Source organism: Temnothorax americanus, unplaced genomic scaffold (genome assembly GCF_048541705.1).
Source record: "Temnothorax americanus isolate GAGA-0224 unplaced genomic scaffold, ASM4854170v1 Scaffold40, whole genome shotgun sequence".
Taxonomy (NCBI): domain Eukaryota; kingdom Metazoa; phylum Arthropoda; class Insecta; order Hymenoptera; family Formicidae; genus Temnothorax; species Temnothorax americanus.
In genome coordinates this window covers 982,465-998,039 of record NW_027509548.1, presented here as the reverse complement: position 1 = coordinate 998,039, position 15,575 = coordinate 982,465, and the positions used below count along the sequence as shown (strand labels likewise).

At 35.4% G+C, this 15,575-nt stretch overlaps 1 protein-coding gene across 7 annotated transcripts; it reads left to right on the top strand.

Moving 5' to 3' along the window:
- Positions 1-18: 18 nt before the first annotated feature.
- LOC143902772 (uncharacterized) lies at positions 19-4,276 on the top strand. Of its 7 annotated transcripts, none has more exons than XM_077415949.1 (7): positions 19-135; positions 205-351; positions 439-683; positions 777-872; positions 1,056-1,751; positions 3,679-3,808; positions 4,147-4,276. In XM_077415949.1, the coding sequence occupies exons 1-5, from the start codon at positions 80-82 to the stop codon at positions 1,163-1,165; spliced, it is 654 nt and encodes a 217-aa protein (XP_077272075.1). In that variant the 5' UTR covers positions 19-79; the 3' UTR covers positions 1,166-1,751; positions 3,679-3,808; positions 4,147-4,276. The 7 variants fall into 7 exon arrangements, with proteins under 7 accessions (XP_077272075.1, XP_077272077.1, XP_077272079.1 ...); XM_077415951.1 differs by having other exon boundaries at positions 1,056-1,405; positions 4,147-4,275; XM_077415953.1 differs by lacking the exon at positions 4,147-4,276 and having other exon boundaries at positions 1,056-1,405; positions 1,625-1,751; positions 3,679-3,846.
- The last annotated feature ends 11,299 nt before the right edge of the window (positions 4,277-15,575 follow it).

Below are 15,575 nucleotides of genomic sequence, written 5' to 3'. Positions count from 1 at the left end.
TCCGAACGTTACACCACAGTATAAACCATACCCAGTAGCGACACTCAGCCGTCCGACCCGGAATAAAATTTTAGTGCGCATGTGCGAGTCCGTACATCTCACAACATGGTTGCGCCCAGTTGCGTCTCGAACATCGTAGGTAACCTCAACCTCCACAGTTTTATGACATATTTTTTATTTGAATAAATTGTGTCTTTTTATTAGTGATAAGAAAATTCCGGGTGTGACGTGCTACATTAAAATGAAGTTAATGAAGAGAGGTGGATATAGTTGTGCCATGAAGAATTGTTCAAATATTTCTGGGCGTGAATCTGGTCCCAGTTTTTTTCGTTTTCCAAAAGACCCAGATAGGTAAAAATAATTTCCATTAGCGGATTTGTTAATTGAATTATATATCAAGTGTTTTTTCATTAATATTTTATACAAAACATCTTTCAGAGCAAAATTGTGGTTGGAAAAATGTGGTCGCGAAATTAACACGTCACCAGAAAATTTATATAAAAATTACAAAGTTTGTGGTGATCATTTTAAATCGTCGATGTTTTTAAACGATTTGAAAAACAGACTTCAACCACATGCAATCCCCGAACAAATGGAAAATGATAAATCTTTTGAATTATCAAGTGAAAACAACGCAACATTTAATTTGAGTGATGATTCTGAGGAAAATACAGTAATATCAGGTAAGCAGTTTTGAACTCTGTGTGTGTGTGTGTGTGTGTGTGTGTATGGTTGGAAATATCAAAAATTTTGTGAACATAATTACTATATTTCAGTTGAGTGTGATATCATTAAATCTAACTATGATAAGCAACAATTGGAATTATTTGAAACTGGCTTTTCAGACAAAGTTGAATGTCAGTCAATATTAGGTAATAATTTTAGTTCAATATAGAATTAACTAATGCTAGTAACATGAAATTTTTGTGAATTAGAAAATAAAATTGATGTATGGTTATTATAATTTATATATTCGTTCTTTCTTTGTAATGAATGGAATATAATCATTAATTTTTTAAGTTTCATAAGTGATGTAGTATTTTTAAATATTATAGTTAACGACCATCATGGGCAATATGAACATGAGCAAGTGGAATCAGTGTCACATCAGTATGCTCAAACAGAGCTACAATATTTGGATCAATATGCTCAAACAGAACCATAACAGTTGCATCAATATAGTCAAACAGAGCCAAAATTTTCTAATCATTCCCCGCGCAAAAGAATTTTGAGAGGCAGAATTGAAGCGTTACATCGAGAAATTCGAAAATTAAAACAACAATTAGAACGACAGAAAAATAAGATACAAACTTCAAAAATAAGACAAAAAATGTCCTTGAATGAATATTGTGAAGCTACAGACGAATTTCTACCACCAGAGATTGCAAATTTTGTAAAAACTCAAGTACGTCTTAGTAGATATAAGTCAGCCAAAGGACGAAAATATTCGCTTCCATTTAAAAAGTTTTGTTTAGATATATTGTTTTCTGGGGGAGGCAGAATTTATAATTCTTTTGCACAAAAATTTATCCTTCCCAGTGTAAGAACCTTACAACGCATGATTGAACATTTGAAAATTACTCCAGGTTTGCATGATTTTGTTTTCGATGTTTTGAAAAAAAAGTTACAGGCTTCTTCGTCACCTCTCGAGAAGTATTGCATTTTATGCATTGATGAAGCATCAATTAAAGCAAATCTGTATTATAATATAAGTCAGGATGAAGTCATTGGATTTGAAGACTTGGGTGATGGTAAATCATATCTTCCAGCATGTAATGTTGCAGTTTTAATGATCAGAGGGATTTGCAACAATTGGAAACAACCTTTGGCTTACTTCTTTCTTCATTCTTCATTTTCTGCTAGGAAATTAACAACCATTATTCCTCAAGCAATTACAAAACTGCAAAATGCGGGGTTTATAGTAGTAGCGTTTGTTTCAGACATGGGAGGGAATTTTAAATTAACCGCTAAATACTTAGGTGTGACAGAGAACAATCCATTTTTTTTTGTTAATAACGAGCGAATCTCACATCTTTTTGATTCACCTCATATAATTAAAGCTGTCAGGAATAATTTCCATGACAATATTATTGAGTATGACTCTAAACCTATATCTTGGAAGTGCGTTGATGATTTATTTCAACAAGATCAAACTAGGCAATTTCGACTTGCACCTAAACTCACTGATAAGCATATGAAATTTTCAAATTTCGATAAAATGAAAGTATATTTGGCTACACAAATTTTGAGTTTTACAGTGAGTAGTAGCTTGAGGAAAATGGTAATTTCTGGAGCTTTTAAACCTGCGGTTGCTCCAATTGCACTTAGAACAGCAGATTTTATCCAAAATATGAACGATTACTTTGATCTATTCAATTCATCTTCGGTTCAACATCCATCACAATTTAAACAAGCTTTTCGGGGAGCGCAATATCAATTAGAATTTCTTTCAAAAATTGAAGATTATTTATCCAAAATAACGATATTTAATAAAACTGGTGTTAATATTTCTAATAAAGTTCAAGTTTTCAAATGCATGAAACACAATATAAATTCTCTTCTTCAAATGTGGGAACATTTGCAAAATGTGTTTCCAGAAATGCAATTTCTATTATTACGCCGTTTTACTCAGGACTGTTTGGAACACTTTTTTTCGGCTATTCGAGGATTGAACGGCAATGTTATTAATCCTACCCCAGTTCAGTTTTTTTATTCATTCAGAAAAATTTTTTCTATGAAATATTGTACTGCTGAAACTGGAAATTGTGAAAGAGACAGTGCTGATATATTTGTAGCTATTACAAACTTTAGAGAGAAGAATTATATGGATGTTGAACCTAAGACAGATGACATTACACCAATACTTTTGGATGATCATGATTATCGTCAGATGGACGTAAACGAACAAGATGCGTTCCGATATATTTGTGGATACGTAATACGTAAATGTCTTCAAAAACATTCGTGTGAGATTTGTTCTCAATATGCACACTCGTACATCGACTTAAATAAAACTTCATATTACTGTTTCTTTAGGGCTTACAATTCTACTGAAGATAATCCTTTCGGAAATTTATCTATGCCGCACGATGATTTCGTAATATATCTTAAAACGTTGGAAAATTTATTTTTTTCTAAAATTGAGGAATTGATTGTACAAAAGCATATAATTCGTATCCTCATTACCATTTTTAAAGAAAGTTGAATTTATTCATCCGTGTCAACATTTTCCGCATAATTATTTATTGAAATTATATGCTCGAGTTCGACTATTTTATACATTAAAATTTATTAATAAACGTTTCAAATCGCAATCCGGACACAGAAAAACTATAATTTTACGTCACGATTAGAATTTAATGTCTGTATTTTCCTTATAAATGCAAATTATTTAATATCTACTTTTATAAAAGTAAATGTGTTTTCGTTAATTAAATTTATTATTGAAGTTCGTTTATAATTTTATTGTTATAAAACTAAATGTTGTTTGGCAACTTTGTGAATGTCAAAATGCATGTGTTACTTTCTGAAATAAATTTTTAATATTTCTGCTACTCCTTTAACATTTCTGCTACTTTTTTAACATTTTTACTATTTTTTATGTAAGTATTATAACAGTAACAGCACATAATGATAGTGAATATTACATGTTTTCACTTATTCCAATTATTGTTTCAGTTGACATTGACATTTGGAGCACATTCTTTCTACTGAAGGATGTCCATGAGGAACAATTAATTAAAAAAAAATGGATATCTTAATATTTATATATTACTAAAATTTTCAGTAAAAATTATGAAATTTTAACGCAAGTATTCGGAATAAACATAAGTATTTTTTTAAATATTTTTATGCATTTTTTACTCAATGACAGAACAAATAAAAATATTAGCTTTTGCGCCCAATGATCTATATTCGCTTTTGAGCTCAATAATTATATATATTTGTATACATTTTACAATTCTATTTACACAATAAGTTACGAAAAATTTTGAAATAAAATGATACAAAATACACAGAAGTATTATTTTCATTTCTTCTACTTCAAGAAATTCTTTGGATTATAATTAAAATTGCGCAAAAAATCTTTTTGATTATATATACTCATATACATTTTTTAATTATATATGTACATTTCAATTGTAGCGCCGGTACATCTGACAATATGGCGACGTACCACGTGACTTGAGGACAACTACATCAAAGGTGCCGACACTCAGTGTCGCTACTGGGTATGGTTATACTGTGGCTAGGAAGGCATTAATGACGCCTTCTGTACATACCTACCTGGGCTGCGTTCCAAATTCACTCTAGTTAACTAAATGCTACAGTGTACGTGACGTAAACTATAGATTTTAGTTACCCAGAGTGAATTTTGGAACGCAACCCTGTAGAACCTCCTTAAGGATTGGTTTATAATAGCCGTAACCGTTGATTTAAGCCGTAATCTTTAAGAAATTGACCAATCACAGTCGATTATTCTTCTCACATTCGACTGTGATTAGTCAATTTTTAAAGATTACGGCTTAAATCAACGGTTACGGCTATTATAAATCAACCCTAAGTATCAATTTCCTTCAACTTTGTAGGAGCTGGGAATGAGATATTCTGTGCATCTATAGTAATTACATAGGCCTGGAATATCCTCAGATATCAAAGAAAAAATCCATTTACAAACCATGAGATTCCGTTGAGCGAGAGTTGATTATTATTGTCTCCGTTTTCAGAATCTTGTGAAATATGTTATGGAATTATCTACTGTAATTAACTTAATTGCTGTGTTCATCATGGAAGGATCAATGTGCTTCTAGTTTTTACACATGTTTGCAGAATGTATAAAACATTTATATTTTTAGGCAGGTAATAACTGTGTATACTTTATTAATAATCTTTAACGAATTATCCACAGAATGCAGCGTAATATATTTATCTATATCGTGGTATTTAAATAATGTATGTGTCGTGCATGTTATGAGCATATTCTCACAAATACATAAATTGGTGAGTAAAATTTGGTAAAATTAAGCTTATAGTTATAGTTGTAATATTATATTATATATAATATATTGCTTTCCGATAGCGACATGTTAAAACATACATTTTACTTCGACTCGTATATATACACTATCTTACGATCAAACATAAATGCCATTCTACAAACTTCTTTCAAGATAAAGGATTGCTTTCCCAAAACATCCAAAGGCTACAAGGATGTATGATACATGAATGTTGATACTTCTATATATAACGTTCCACAGGATTCTAGTAAAGGATATGTTACGTCGAAAAAAAAGAAAGTGGTAGTTTTATACCTCGAAAAAATTTAAGTAACAAGTGGTAGACGTAATCTTTATCCGAAAAATTATAACCCAAGTGATCTATCAAGACACATCACAAAATTATATGTTACCTTATCAAAAAGAAGAGTCGCGCTTCAAGTGATCTATTACAATTACAAAAAAAGAAATGATATCTCTTTAAATTACAGCGCCAATTACAGAGAGAACATATATATTGCCTCAAAAAATAATTGTTGCACTATTTTGAAAAATCTTTAAATTGTGTTTAAATTTAACAAAGGAATACAAGATATTTAAATACAAAGTTTACATGTGTATTTTTTAGTGGTCACAAAGAATTACAAAGGTAACAGTACAAAATAAAAAGATTTTATTAAAATACATAAATTTTTCTTGTAAAAAAACGGCGCTCCTCTCTCTGCTATCTCAAAATTTTAAATAAATAAATAAATTTATCCTCTACTTAATTATAAGCCGCATTATCCGCCGTCCGCGTCGTCACGCACACCCATATTACTCACTCGCACATCCACGCTGATAATCATTTAATCTCTTATCGCATTCTTCTTTGAATTATTTTTATTTATTGCTGTCCTTATTTAATTAAATTTACGAGGTCTAAAAGCGCTAAGTTTTTTTACAAGAAAAATTTATGTATTTTAATAAAATCTTTTTATTTTGTACTGTTACTTCTGTAATTCTTTGTGACCACTAAAAAATACACATGTAAACTTTGTATTTAAATATCTTGTATTCTCTTGTTATTTAAACACAATTTAAAGATTTTCAAAGTAGTGCAACAATTAATTTTTTGAGGCAATATATATGTTCTTTCTGTAATTGGCGCTGTAATTTAAAGAGATATCATTTCTTTTTTGTAATTGTAATAGATCACTTGAAGCGCGACTCTTCTTTTTGATAAGGTAACATAATTTTGTGATGTGTCTTGATAAATCACTTAAGTTATAATTTTTCGGAAATAAAGATTACGTCTACCACTTGTTACTTAAATTTTTTCGAGGTATAATACTACTACTTTCTTTTTTTTTTCGACGTAACAACATATAGTTAAACTACTATGTGTGAACTTGGCGCCTTTTTTTACCTTTTTTTTAAAAAGGTAATTTTGTACGGATATCACGCCTTTTTTGTAGTATTACGCATTTTATAAACAATATGTCAGGGTAAAGCTATTTGGAGGTATAATACTACTACTTTGTTTTTTCGAGGTAACAACATAACAGGGTAACAACATAATACACATAATACACTACTATGCGTGTATACTTGGCGCCTTTTTTCACCTTTTTTTTAAAAAGTAATTTTTGTACGGATATCACGCCTTTTTTGTAGTGTTACGCATCTTAATCTTATAAACAATATATTTTATAATCTTATAGACAGTTATACAAGGTATGAAGCTAAAAGTGTTACGGACTATTATTTCTAAAGAAAACAACAATTTAATATTTTGCTTAGTTTTTTTAAAATAATAATCTGTAACCCTTTTAGTTGTACACCTTGTATATATTTTTCAATTTCAACCTAAAACATAATCGCAATAAAGCATGATTAATGTTAATAAGTCGTTAACTGTAAAATTCTTTATTTATTTTCATTTGCGTGTCTTACTGAATGTTGTTCGCAACTGTATATGTACCGATATCTTCAGGTATCGATATTTTTGATAATTATTTTTACGTCAGACATAATTTTAATTCATCCAATTTTTATTGTGTCTAGACATAATTTTCGTCCAATTTTTATTATGTCTAGACATAATTTTAATTCAGCGATTTTATTATGTCATGACATAATTTTATTCTGCCGCTAAGGAAATTTTAAGTCGATTCTTATGAATCAAGCTTGAATTCAATGTCTAGATGTCCCAAGTTGCCGATGACGAGGTCCACATAATGCGCTCTATAGTTTTTGGTGTCCAGGTAATAATAATACGTTGAATGCGATGTCTAGATGTCCCAGGTTGCCGATTACGATGTCTAGATAGTGAGCTCCGTAGTTTTCGGTGTCTACGTGTATTAATACCTCGAAATCGATATCTACGTGTCCTACATTCAGATTTAAAGTTATTAACACACCTAGACACCGAAAACTACGGAGCGCGCTACTTGGATCTTGTCATCAGCAATCTGAGACACCTAGACATCAATTTCAAGGTATTAATACACGTAAACACCGAAAACTACGGAGCGCACTATGTGGACCTCGTCATCGGCAACCTGAGACACCTAAACATCGAATTCAAGGTATTAATACACGTAGACACCGAAAACCACGAAGCTCACTATGTGGACTTCGTCATCGGCAACCTGGGACACCTAGACATCAATTTCAAGGTATTAATACACGTAAACACCGAAAATTGCGGAGCGCACTATGTAGACTCGTCATCGGCAACCTGGGACACCTAGACATAGAATTCAAGGTATTAATACATGTAGACACCGAAAACCACGAAGCCCACTATCTAGACCTCGTCATCGGCAACCTGGGACACCTAGACATCGAATTCAACGTATTATTACACCTGGACACCGAAAACTACGAAGCGCACTATGTGGACCTCGTCATCGGCAACCTGGGACACGTAGACATCGAATTCAACGTATTATTACACCTGGACACCAAAAACTATGAAGCGTACTATCTGGACCTCGTCATCGGCAACCTGGGATACCTAGACATTGAATTCAAGCTTGATTAACAGTATAAGTATGAAGTCGATTGACATATTTCCTAACCTCAAGCCGTCCTCTCATTAGAGTGTATGGGATGACGCGTGGCTCAGTGCCTACGCGAATGATTAGTAACACCAAGGTCCGTGGTTCGAATCCGACCCGGCCTTCGTCCCATATATACTTTGTTAAGAAGTTTTTTTCCGATTAAGATCCTTATGGATTAATGGTCTGCACGATTGGGAATCGGAAAGGATTCACAATCTGCAAGGCTTAATGGAGGATTCACATTGGGTCCGATCACGTCCGATGTTCGACGTACGACGATCCGACATCCAATAACAGAATTTATTATTAGAGACAAAAATTTCCTATTGGATGTCGGATTGTCGTACGTCGAACATCGGACGCAGTGTGAATCCTCCATAATATTCGTAAAAGGATCAAAAGATTAAGGTATTTAAGTGTATCACGGTAGTAGTGTGAATAAATGACTAGGTCTACATCGCTTGTGCTAATTTAGGGTACATAAGGCACCTTATTTCCTCACCCGAGGAATGTAACAGATAAAACCCCCTCTCATTAGAGTGCTTTATTATTGCTTTTACAGTCTCGAACAGTATATAAAATGTCGAAATATTTTTCTTTTTTAGTCAAAGTGGCATTAAATGAGTATACTTTTGTCAAATAAAAGATAAGTTGTTTATCTTAATAATTTAAAGTTAATTCTTCTTCATACATAATAAGATACACTAGTGTTACTTATTAATAATCTGAGATTGCAGTTTATTGATTTACAGCAATGTTTCAGCAATTATTTAATAGAGATTTAGCTCTCTTTTTTTTCAGTGGCGCAACAGAAAATTATTTTACTGTCAGAAATGACGTATCTCTGTATCTACGCAATGCACAGGCGTATCATAAAAGCATGCATTTACAATATGGATTTTAATTTCAAATTTGAACATTATTTTCTGTTTGCTAACTTTTAATGAGATATGTTTAGTTGCTGGTAATAGTACGTACTGTTGTTGACAACATTTTTACTACAATTACTTGTATACAAAATTTATAATGTTTTAATTTAGATTATTAAGTATCAATTTTTGCAACTTTTATATAGGAGCTGGGGATGAGATGTCCTGTGCATCTATAGTAATTACACAGCAGATCTCGGATGTCTTTAGATATTAAACAAAATCCATTTACAAACCATGAGATTCTGTTATAAGCAAGAGTTCATTATTATTATCTCCGCTTTCAGAATCTTGTGAAATGTACGTTATGGAATCATCCACTGTCACTAATTTAGTTGCTGTATTTATCGAAGGATCAATGCACTTCTAGTGTCAACACATGTTGCAGAATACATATCATTTATATTCTTAGCCAGGTAATATCTGTATATGTGTCTGTACACTTTAATATAATCTTTACTGTGATTTTAATGATTTATCCACAGAATGAAGTATATAATGTATTATCTGAATTGCGGTATTTAAATAATGTATGTGTCATGTCTGTTACCAGCGTATTCTTACAAATATCTAAATTGGTAAGTAAAATATGATTAAATTAAGCTTCTAGTCATAGTTTTGTAACACATATATTATATATAATATTGCTTTCCAATTGCCACATGTTAAAATATGTATTTTACTTTGATTCGTATATATTATCTATAGTAATATAACATAAAAGCCAGTCTACAAATATTCCTTCAGGATAAAGGACTAGTTTTTTAAAACCTCCATAGGCTACATGGATATATGTTGATATTCCCATAACATTCCACAAATATTAAATATGCTATTCTGCAAATGTTCTTTCAGGATAAAAGACTGAATTTTTAAAACTTTCAAACGCTATGGATGTATGTTGATGCTCCCATAACGTTCCACAGGATTCTAATAGAGGATACGTGATCATGAATTGTCGTGTAAAAAATTCTCGTGCATTCTATATATATATACAGCAAATAATCTTGAGATTAAAAACACAACATCTTACACTGTAAGTGCATCTCTTTTATAACTGATGTATAACCTTCTATTAATAAGACGTATGTGATGCAGCAAATAACACATATTCAAAATACTAATGTATGTAATTATTTATTAACAGAATTTAAAAAGTCAAAAGGTCGTAAGCAGGTAGGAATGATATATATTATTAGACACTTTAAATAAATTATTTGTGCTATGCAGGTAACACAGTATTCAAGATTTTGAGTATTAATGCTAAAATATCGGTATAATAATTTCGTCCGCCAGTGAATAAAATCAGTATCAATTCAATTTATTTCTCGATTAACTGGCGCAATATGTACAAAAATGCACGACGTTTTGGCTCAAGATTTGAGCCCTTTTCAAGTGCGAACTGAAATAGGAACAGCGAGAAAAAACAAACAATATAAATGAATCGAGATAAATATCAAGAGACACGGTAGTGTCTCGCGCCAAGTACACGCGGAGCGAGACCGACCGTGACTCTTTTACGCGACGCGACGGGTTGCGAGTACCCGAGATGTTGAGATCTCAATAACGAGTGAACGGATCAAGTTCTAAGTAGGCTTGATCGATAGCTTGGGGTCCAATTAGGGGAGGGGGGGGGGTTTCTCTCATAATATTCCGCTACGTGCCCTACGAGCGGAGATATTGCGACGCAAAGTCCAAATGTGAAAATTTTTTATTAAGATACTTCCTCCTCCTAACGCCGATGTTATGATGACGTCATAATCAGAAACGTCACTTTCACTTTTTCGACACTGGCGGCGCAGGTATCGCCAGTTTCGATATCGCGCGCGTATTTCGAAATTAGGTCGATAGACTTACAGGAAGAAGATTTCTATTTAGGTAAATTAGGTAATAATATATATTTTGAGTCAACGGAAAAGAAAGTTCTCTACGCTTGGCAGAAAATGCCGCTAGGGAATTTTTAAGTCGATTCTTATGAATCAAGCTTGATAGTCAACGGAAAAGAAGGTTCTCTACAATCTCTACGCTTGGCAGAAAATGCCGCTAGGGAATTTTTAAGTCGATTCTTATGAATCAAGCTTGAATTCGATGTCTAGGTATCCCAGGTTGCTGATGACGAGGTCCAGATAGTGCGTTTCATAGTTTTTGGTGTCCAGGTGTAATAATACGTTGAATTCGATGTCTACGTGTCCCAGGTTGCCGATGACGAGGTCCTCATAGTGCGCTCCGTAGTTTTCTGTGTCTACGTGTAATAATACCTTGAATTCGATGTCCACGTGTCCCAGGTTGCCGATAACGGGATCCAGATAGTGCGCTTCATAGTTTTCGGTGTCCATGTGTAATCGTACGTTGAATTCGATGTCTAGGTGTCCCAGGTTGCCGATGACGAGGTCCACATAGTGCGCTTTATAGTTTTCGGTGTCCAGGTGTAATCGTACGATGAATTCGATGTCTAGGTATCCCAGGTTGCCGATGACGAGGTCCACAGTGCGCTCTGTAGTTTTCGGTGTCTACGTGTATTAATACCTTGAAATTGATGTTTAGGTGTCCCAGAGGTTGCTGATGACGAGGTCCAAATAGCGCGCTCCTTAGTTTTCGGTGTCTAGTGTAATAATACTTCGAATTCGATGTCTACGTGTTCCAAGTTGCCGATGACGAGGTCCACATAGTGCGCTTCATAGTTTTTAGTGTTTAGGTGTATTAATAACTTTAAATTTGAATGGGTGCGTTCAGCCGATACTTCGCTAGCCTAGCAATCGTGAGCAGTCGCTCGTTTTCGCTCGTTTCCTCTCCTTTTAATCCATTAGATCAAAAGAGAGGAAACGAGCGAAAACGAGCGACTGCTCACGATTGCTAGGCTAGCGGAGTATCGGCTGAACGCACCCAATGTAGGACACGTAGATATCGAATTCGAGGTATTAATACATGTAGACACCGAAAACTACGAAGCGCACTATGTGGATCTTGTCATCGGCAACTTGGAACACGTGGCCATCGAATTCAAGGTATTAATACACCTGGACACCGAAAACTATAGAGCGCACTATGTGAACCTGGTCATCGGCAACCTGGGACACCTAGACATTGAATTCAAGCTTGATTCATAAGAATCGACTTAAAATTTCCTTAGCGGCAGAATTAAAATTATGTCATGACATAATAAAAATCGCTGAATTAAAATTATGTCTAGACATAATAAAAATTGGACAAAAATTATGTCTAGACATAATAAAAATTGGATGAATTAAAATTATGTCTGACGTAAAAATAATTATCAAAAATATCGATACCTGAAGATATCGGTACATATACAGTTGCGAACAACATTCAGTAAGACACGCAAATGAAAATAAATAAAGAATTTTACAGTTAACGACTTATTAACATTAATCATGCTTTATTGCGATTATGTTTTATGTTGAAATTGAAAAATATATACAAGGTGTACAACTAAAAGGGTTACAGATTATTATTTTAAAAGAACTAAGCAAATATTAAATTGTTGTTTTCTTTAGAAATAATAGTCCGTAATACTTTTAGCTTCATACCTTGTATATACTGTCTATAAGATTATAAAATATATTGTTTATAAGATTAAGATGCGTAACACTACAAAAAGGCGTGATATCCGTACAAAATAACTTTTTTAAAAAAAAGTGAAAAAAGGCGCTAAGTATACACGCATAGTAGTGTATATGTATTATGTTGTTACTCTGTTATGTTGTTACCTAAAAAAAAACAAAAGTATTATACCTCCAAATAGAGCTTTATCCTGTACATACTGTTTATAAAATGCGTAATATACTACAAAAAGGCGTGATATCCGCACAAAATTACCTTTTTTAAAAAAAGGTAAAAAAAGCGCCAAGTACACGTATAGTAGTGTATATGTTGTTACCTAAAAAAAAAAGAAAGTGGTAGTATTATACCTCGAAAAAACCTAAGTAACAAGTGGTAGATCTTTATATCTCGAAAAATCTCGAAAAAATCTAAGCAGTTAGTATCTTTATTTCCGAAAAATTATAACCCAAGTGATACACGTCACAAAATTATGTTACCTTATCAAACAGAAGAGTCGCGCTTCAAGTGATTTATTACCATTACAAAAAAAAAATGATATCTCTTTAAATTAGAGCGCCAATTACAGAGAAAACATGTATATTGCCTCAAAATAATTGTTGCACTACTTTGAAAAATCTTTACATTGTGTCAATTAGAAAAAAATGTATGATAACAATTTTATAAGATTAACAAATTTTATTTAAATTTAACGAGGGAATACAAGATAAGTAGATATATCAATAAGAGATCTACCCCGGGAGCTCCGAGGGGGGTAGCGGGGCGGGGGGGGGAGGGCTCGAGGGCGAGGGGGAGTGGGGGCGGGGGGGAGCCACTCGTTGGTGAGGGGAGCGGGGGGGACGACTCGTTGGCGAGGAGTAGGGGGGAGGGGGGGGCGACTTGTAGGCGAGGGGGAGCGAAGAATGGGATGACGACTTGTTGGCGAGGGGTCTGCCGGGGGTGGAGCCACTCGTTGGTGAGGAGGAGCGGGGGGGGGGACGACTCGTTGGCGAGGGGAAACGGGGGGGAGGGGGGAGGACTCGAGGGCGAGGGGGAGCGGGGGATGATGACTCGTTGGCGAGGGGGAGCGAGAGGATGACGACGACTCGTAGATGAGGGGGAGCGGGGGGGAAGGTCGGCGAGCGAGTCGGGACATGTTTATTAAATATTAATAAACATATCTCGTATTGACAAGAGGTACCGCCGAGGGTGGTCCGCGGGGGGGGGGGTGTCGTCACTTTATCGGCGCGGAAGTATTACAAAGGCGCCGTTCGGCTGCTGGAATTTTATCGGCGAATATAAACAAAACAGCGAGTTAGACACTTGACTCTGCAATAATCTCACCCTTCTAGAACATGCGAGCCGCCATTCGGTTACGGCGTCTCACTACAAAAGCGAGCGTCGATGGCCCGACGACGGTTTGAAGATAAAATAGCCGAGGTAAACAATTGATAAAATTTGTCACCGATGACGATTTAACCGTTGCGGAGTCCTCTTCATGTTTTTTTCTAGGAAGAGCCGCTGCCGATTACGATTTAACCGTCGCGGCGGTATTCGGTTATGGCGCGACATATTACAAAATGCGAGCGCCGATATCCGGCTGCTGGAATGTATAAACAAAATATGTCTAACGATATTTATACGAACGCATAGCATCCTTTGTCGCCAGGATGATTATGGATCCACATCTTGTGGATCAGTCTTCGGCTAGTTTTCGCGACGCGAACGTTCATATTCGAGGGTGAAGTTTTTTGTGTCAAGTATTCAATACAGAAGAATATTTTTCACGATAAAGGAGATGGGCAAGTGCTCCATCGAAGAATGTGACGTGATTTAAAAAAAAAACAGTATTAAAAAACAAAAACATGAAACATCTCGATAAAACGGAACGCGACCTGGTGGAAGGATCCAACCAAATCGCTACCTTGGACAAATATCTCGCATGGGAACAGCGATGCGAGAAGTTTATTGAGCAGCTCGAAGAAGACTGTCGTTCCAAACGTCCGCGGGTCTCAGACGGCTCTCAGACTGTCGGAAACAGGTCATCTTTAGTGGCAAGAATCGCGCGACTCGATGGTGCGAAGACTCTATTACAGAGACGGTTCGTACATATCGGTGGTGAGCACGCGGCGGGCAGTAGTAGCGGTAACGAAAACGCGGAAAGACTCGTTTGGCGAGAGATCGATGCCGCGTTCGAATGGCGTGTATTGACCGGTGCGGTGATAAATATCAATTACATCGAACCGCGAAAATTTCTCGAAGACGCCGAAGTCATCGTGCTCGATCGTGTGCGGAACGTCGTGCAAAGACACGCAAGTGTAAAGATAAACACCGTGTTCAACGGCGAGTTTGTGACGGGTGATAAACGTGCGAACAAAAGTGTCAGCACGGGAAACCGTGAACTCTTTCGTGCGTCCGATCTGCGCGAGTGGTACGAGCTACACGTTATCAAGCCTACTTTATCGCGTCTCGAAGAGTTTCAGGAACGCGATATAGCGGATGGGCGTTGTCGCGTATACTCAATTTGACAGTGAACGTAAACAAGTACAATCCTTTGCGCGCGGGATGTTACATCAATTTACCGCAAAAAATTAAATCGAAAAAAGCGGTGATCAACGTGCAATCGATGGACAATGCGTGCTTCGCGTGGTCAGTGCCCAGTGGTGGCTGCTTTACATTCAGCCGAAAGACATTCAGAACGGGAATCCTCGTACCCTGATTACAAAAATATATTAAATTTACAAGGCATTGAGTTTCCAATGACTTTGAAACAAATTGAAAAGTTCGAAAATCACAGCAATATATCCATCAATGTGTATACCATCGAGGGAGAGAAGACGCCAACCGTTCTCCCGATACGGTTCACCGACCGGAAGAAAGAAAAGCACGTAAATCTGCTGTACGTGCAGGACCCGCGAGACGACGTGGGACATTTCGCGTGGGTAAAAAATCTATCCCGCCTCGTGAGCTCATACATTTGCGATCGGTCAGTACTTATACTCCTTTTAATAAAATTATAAAATATTTTATTTTTTATTTAATAA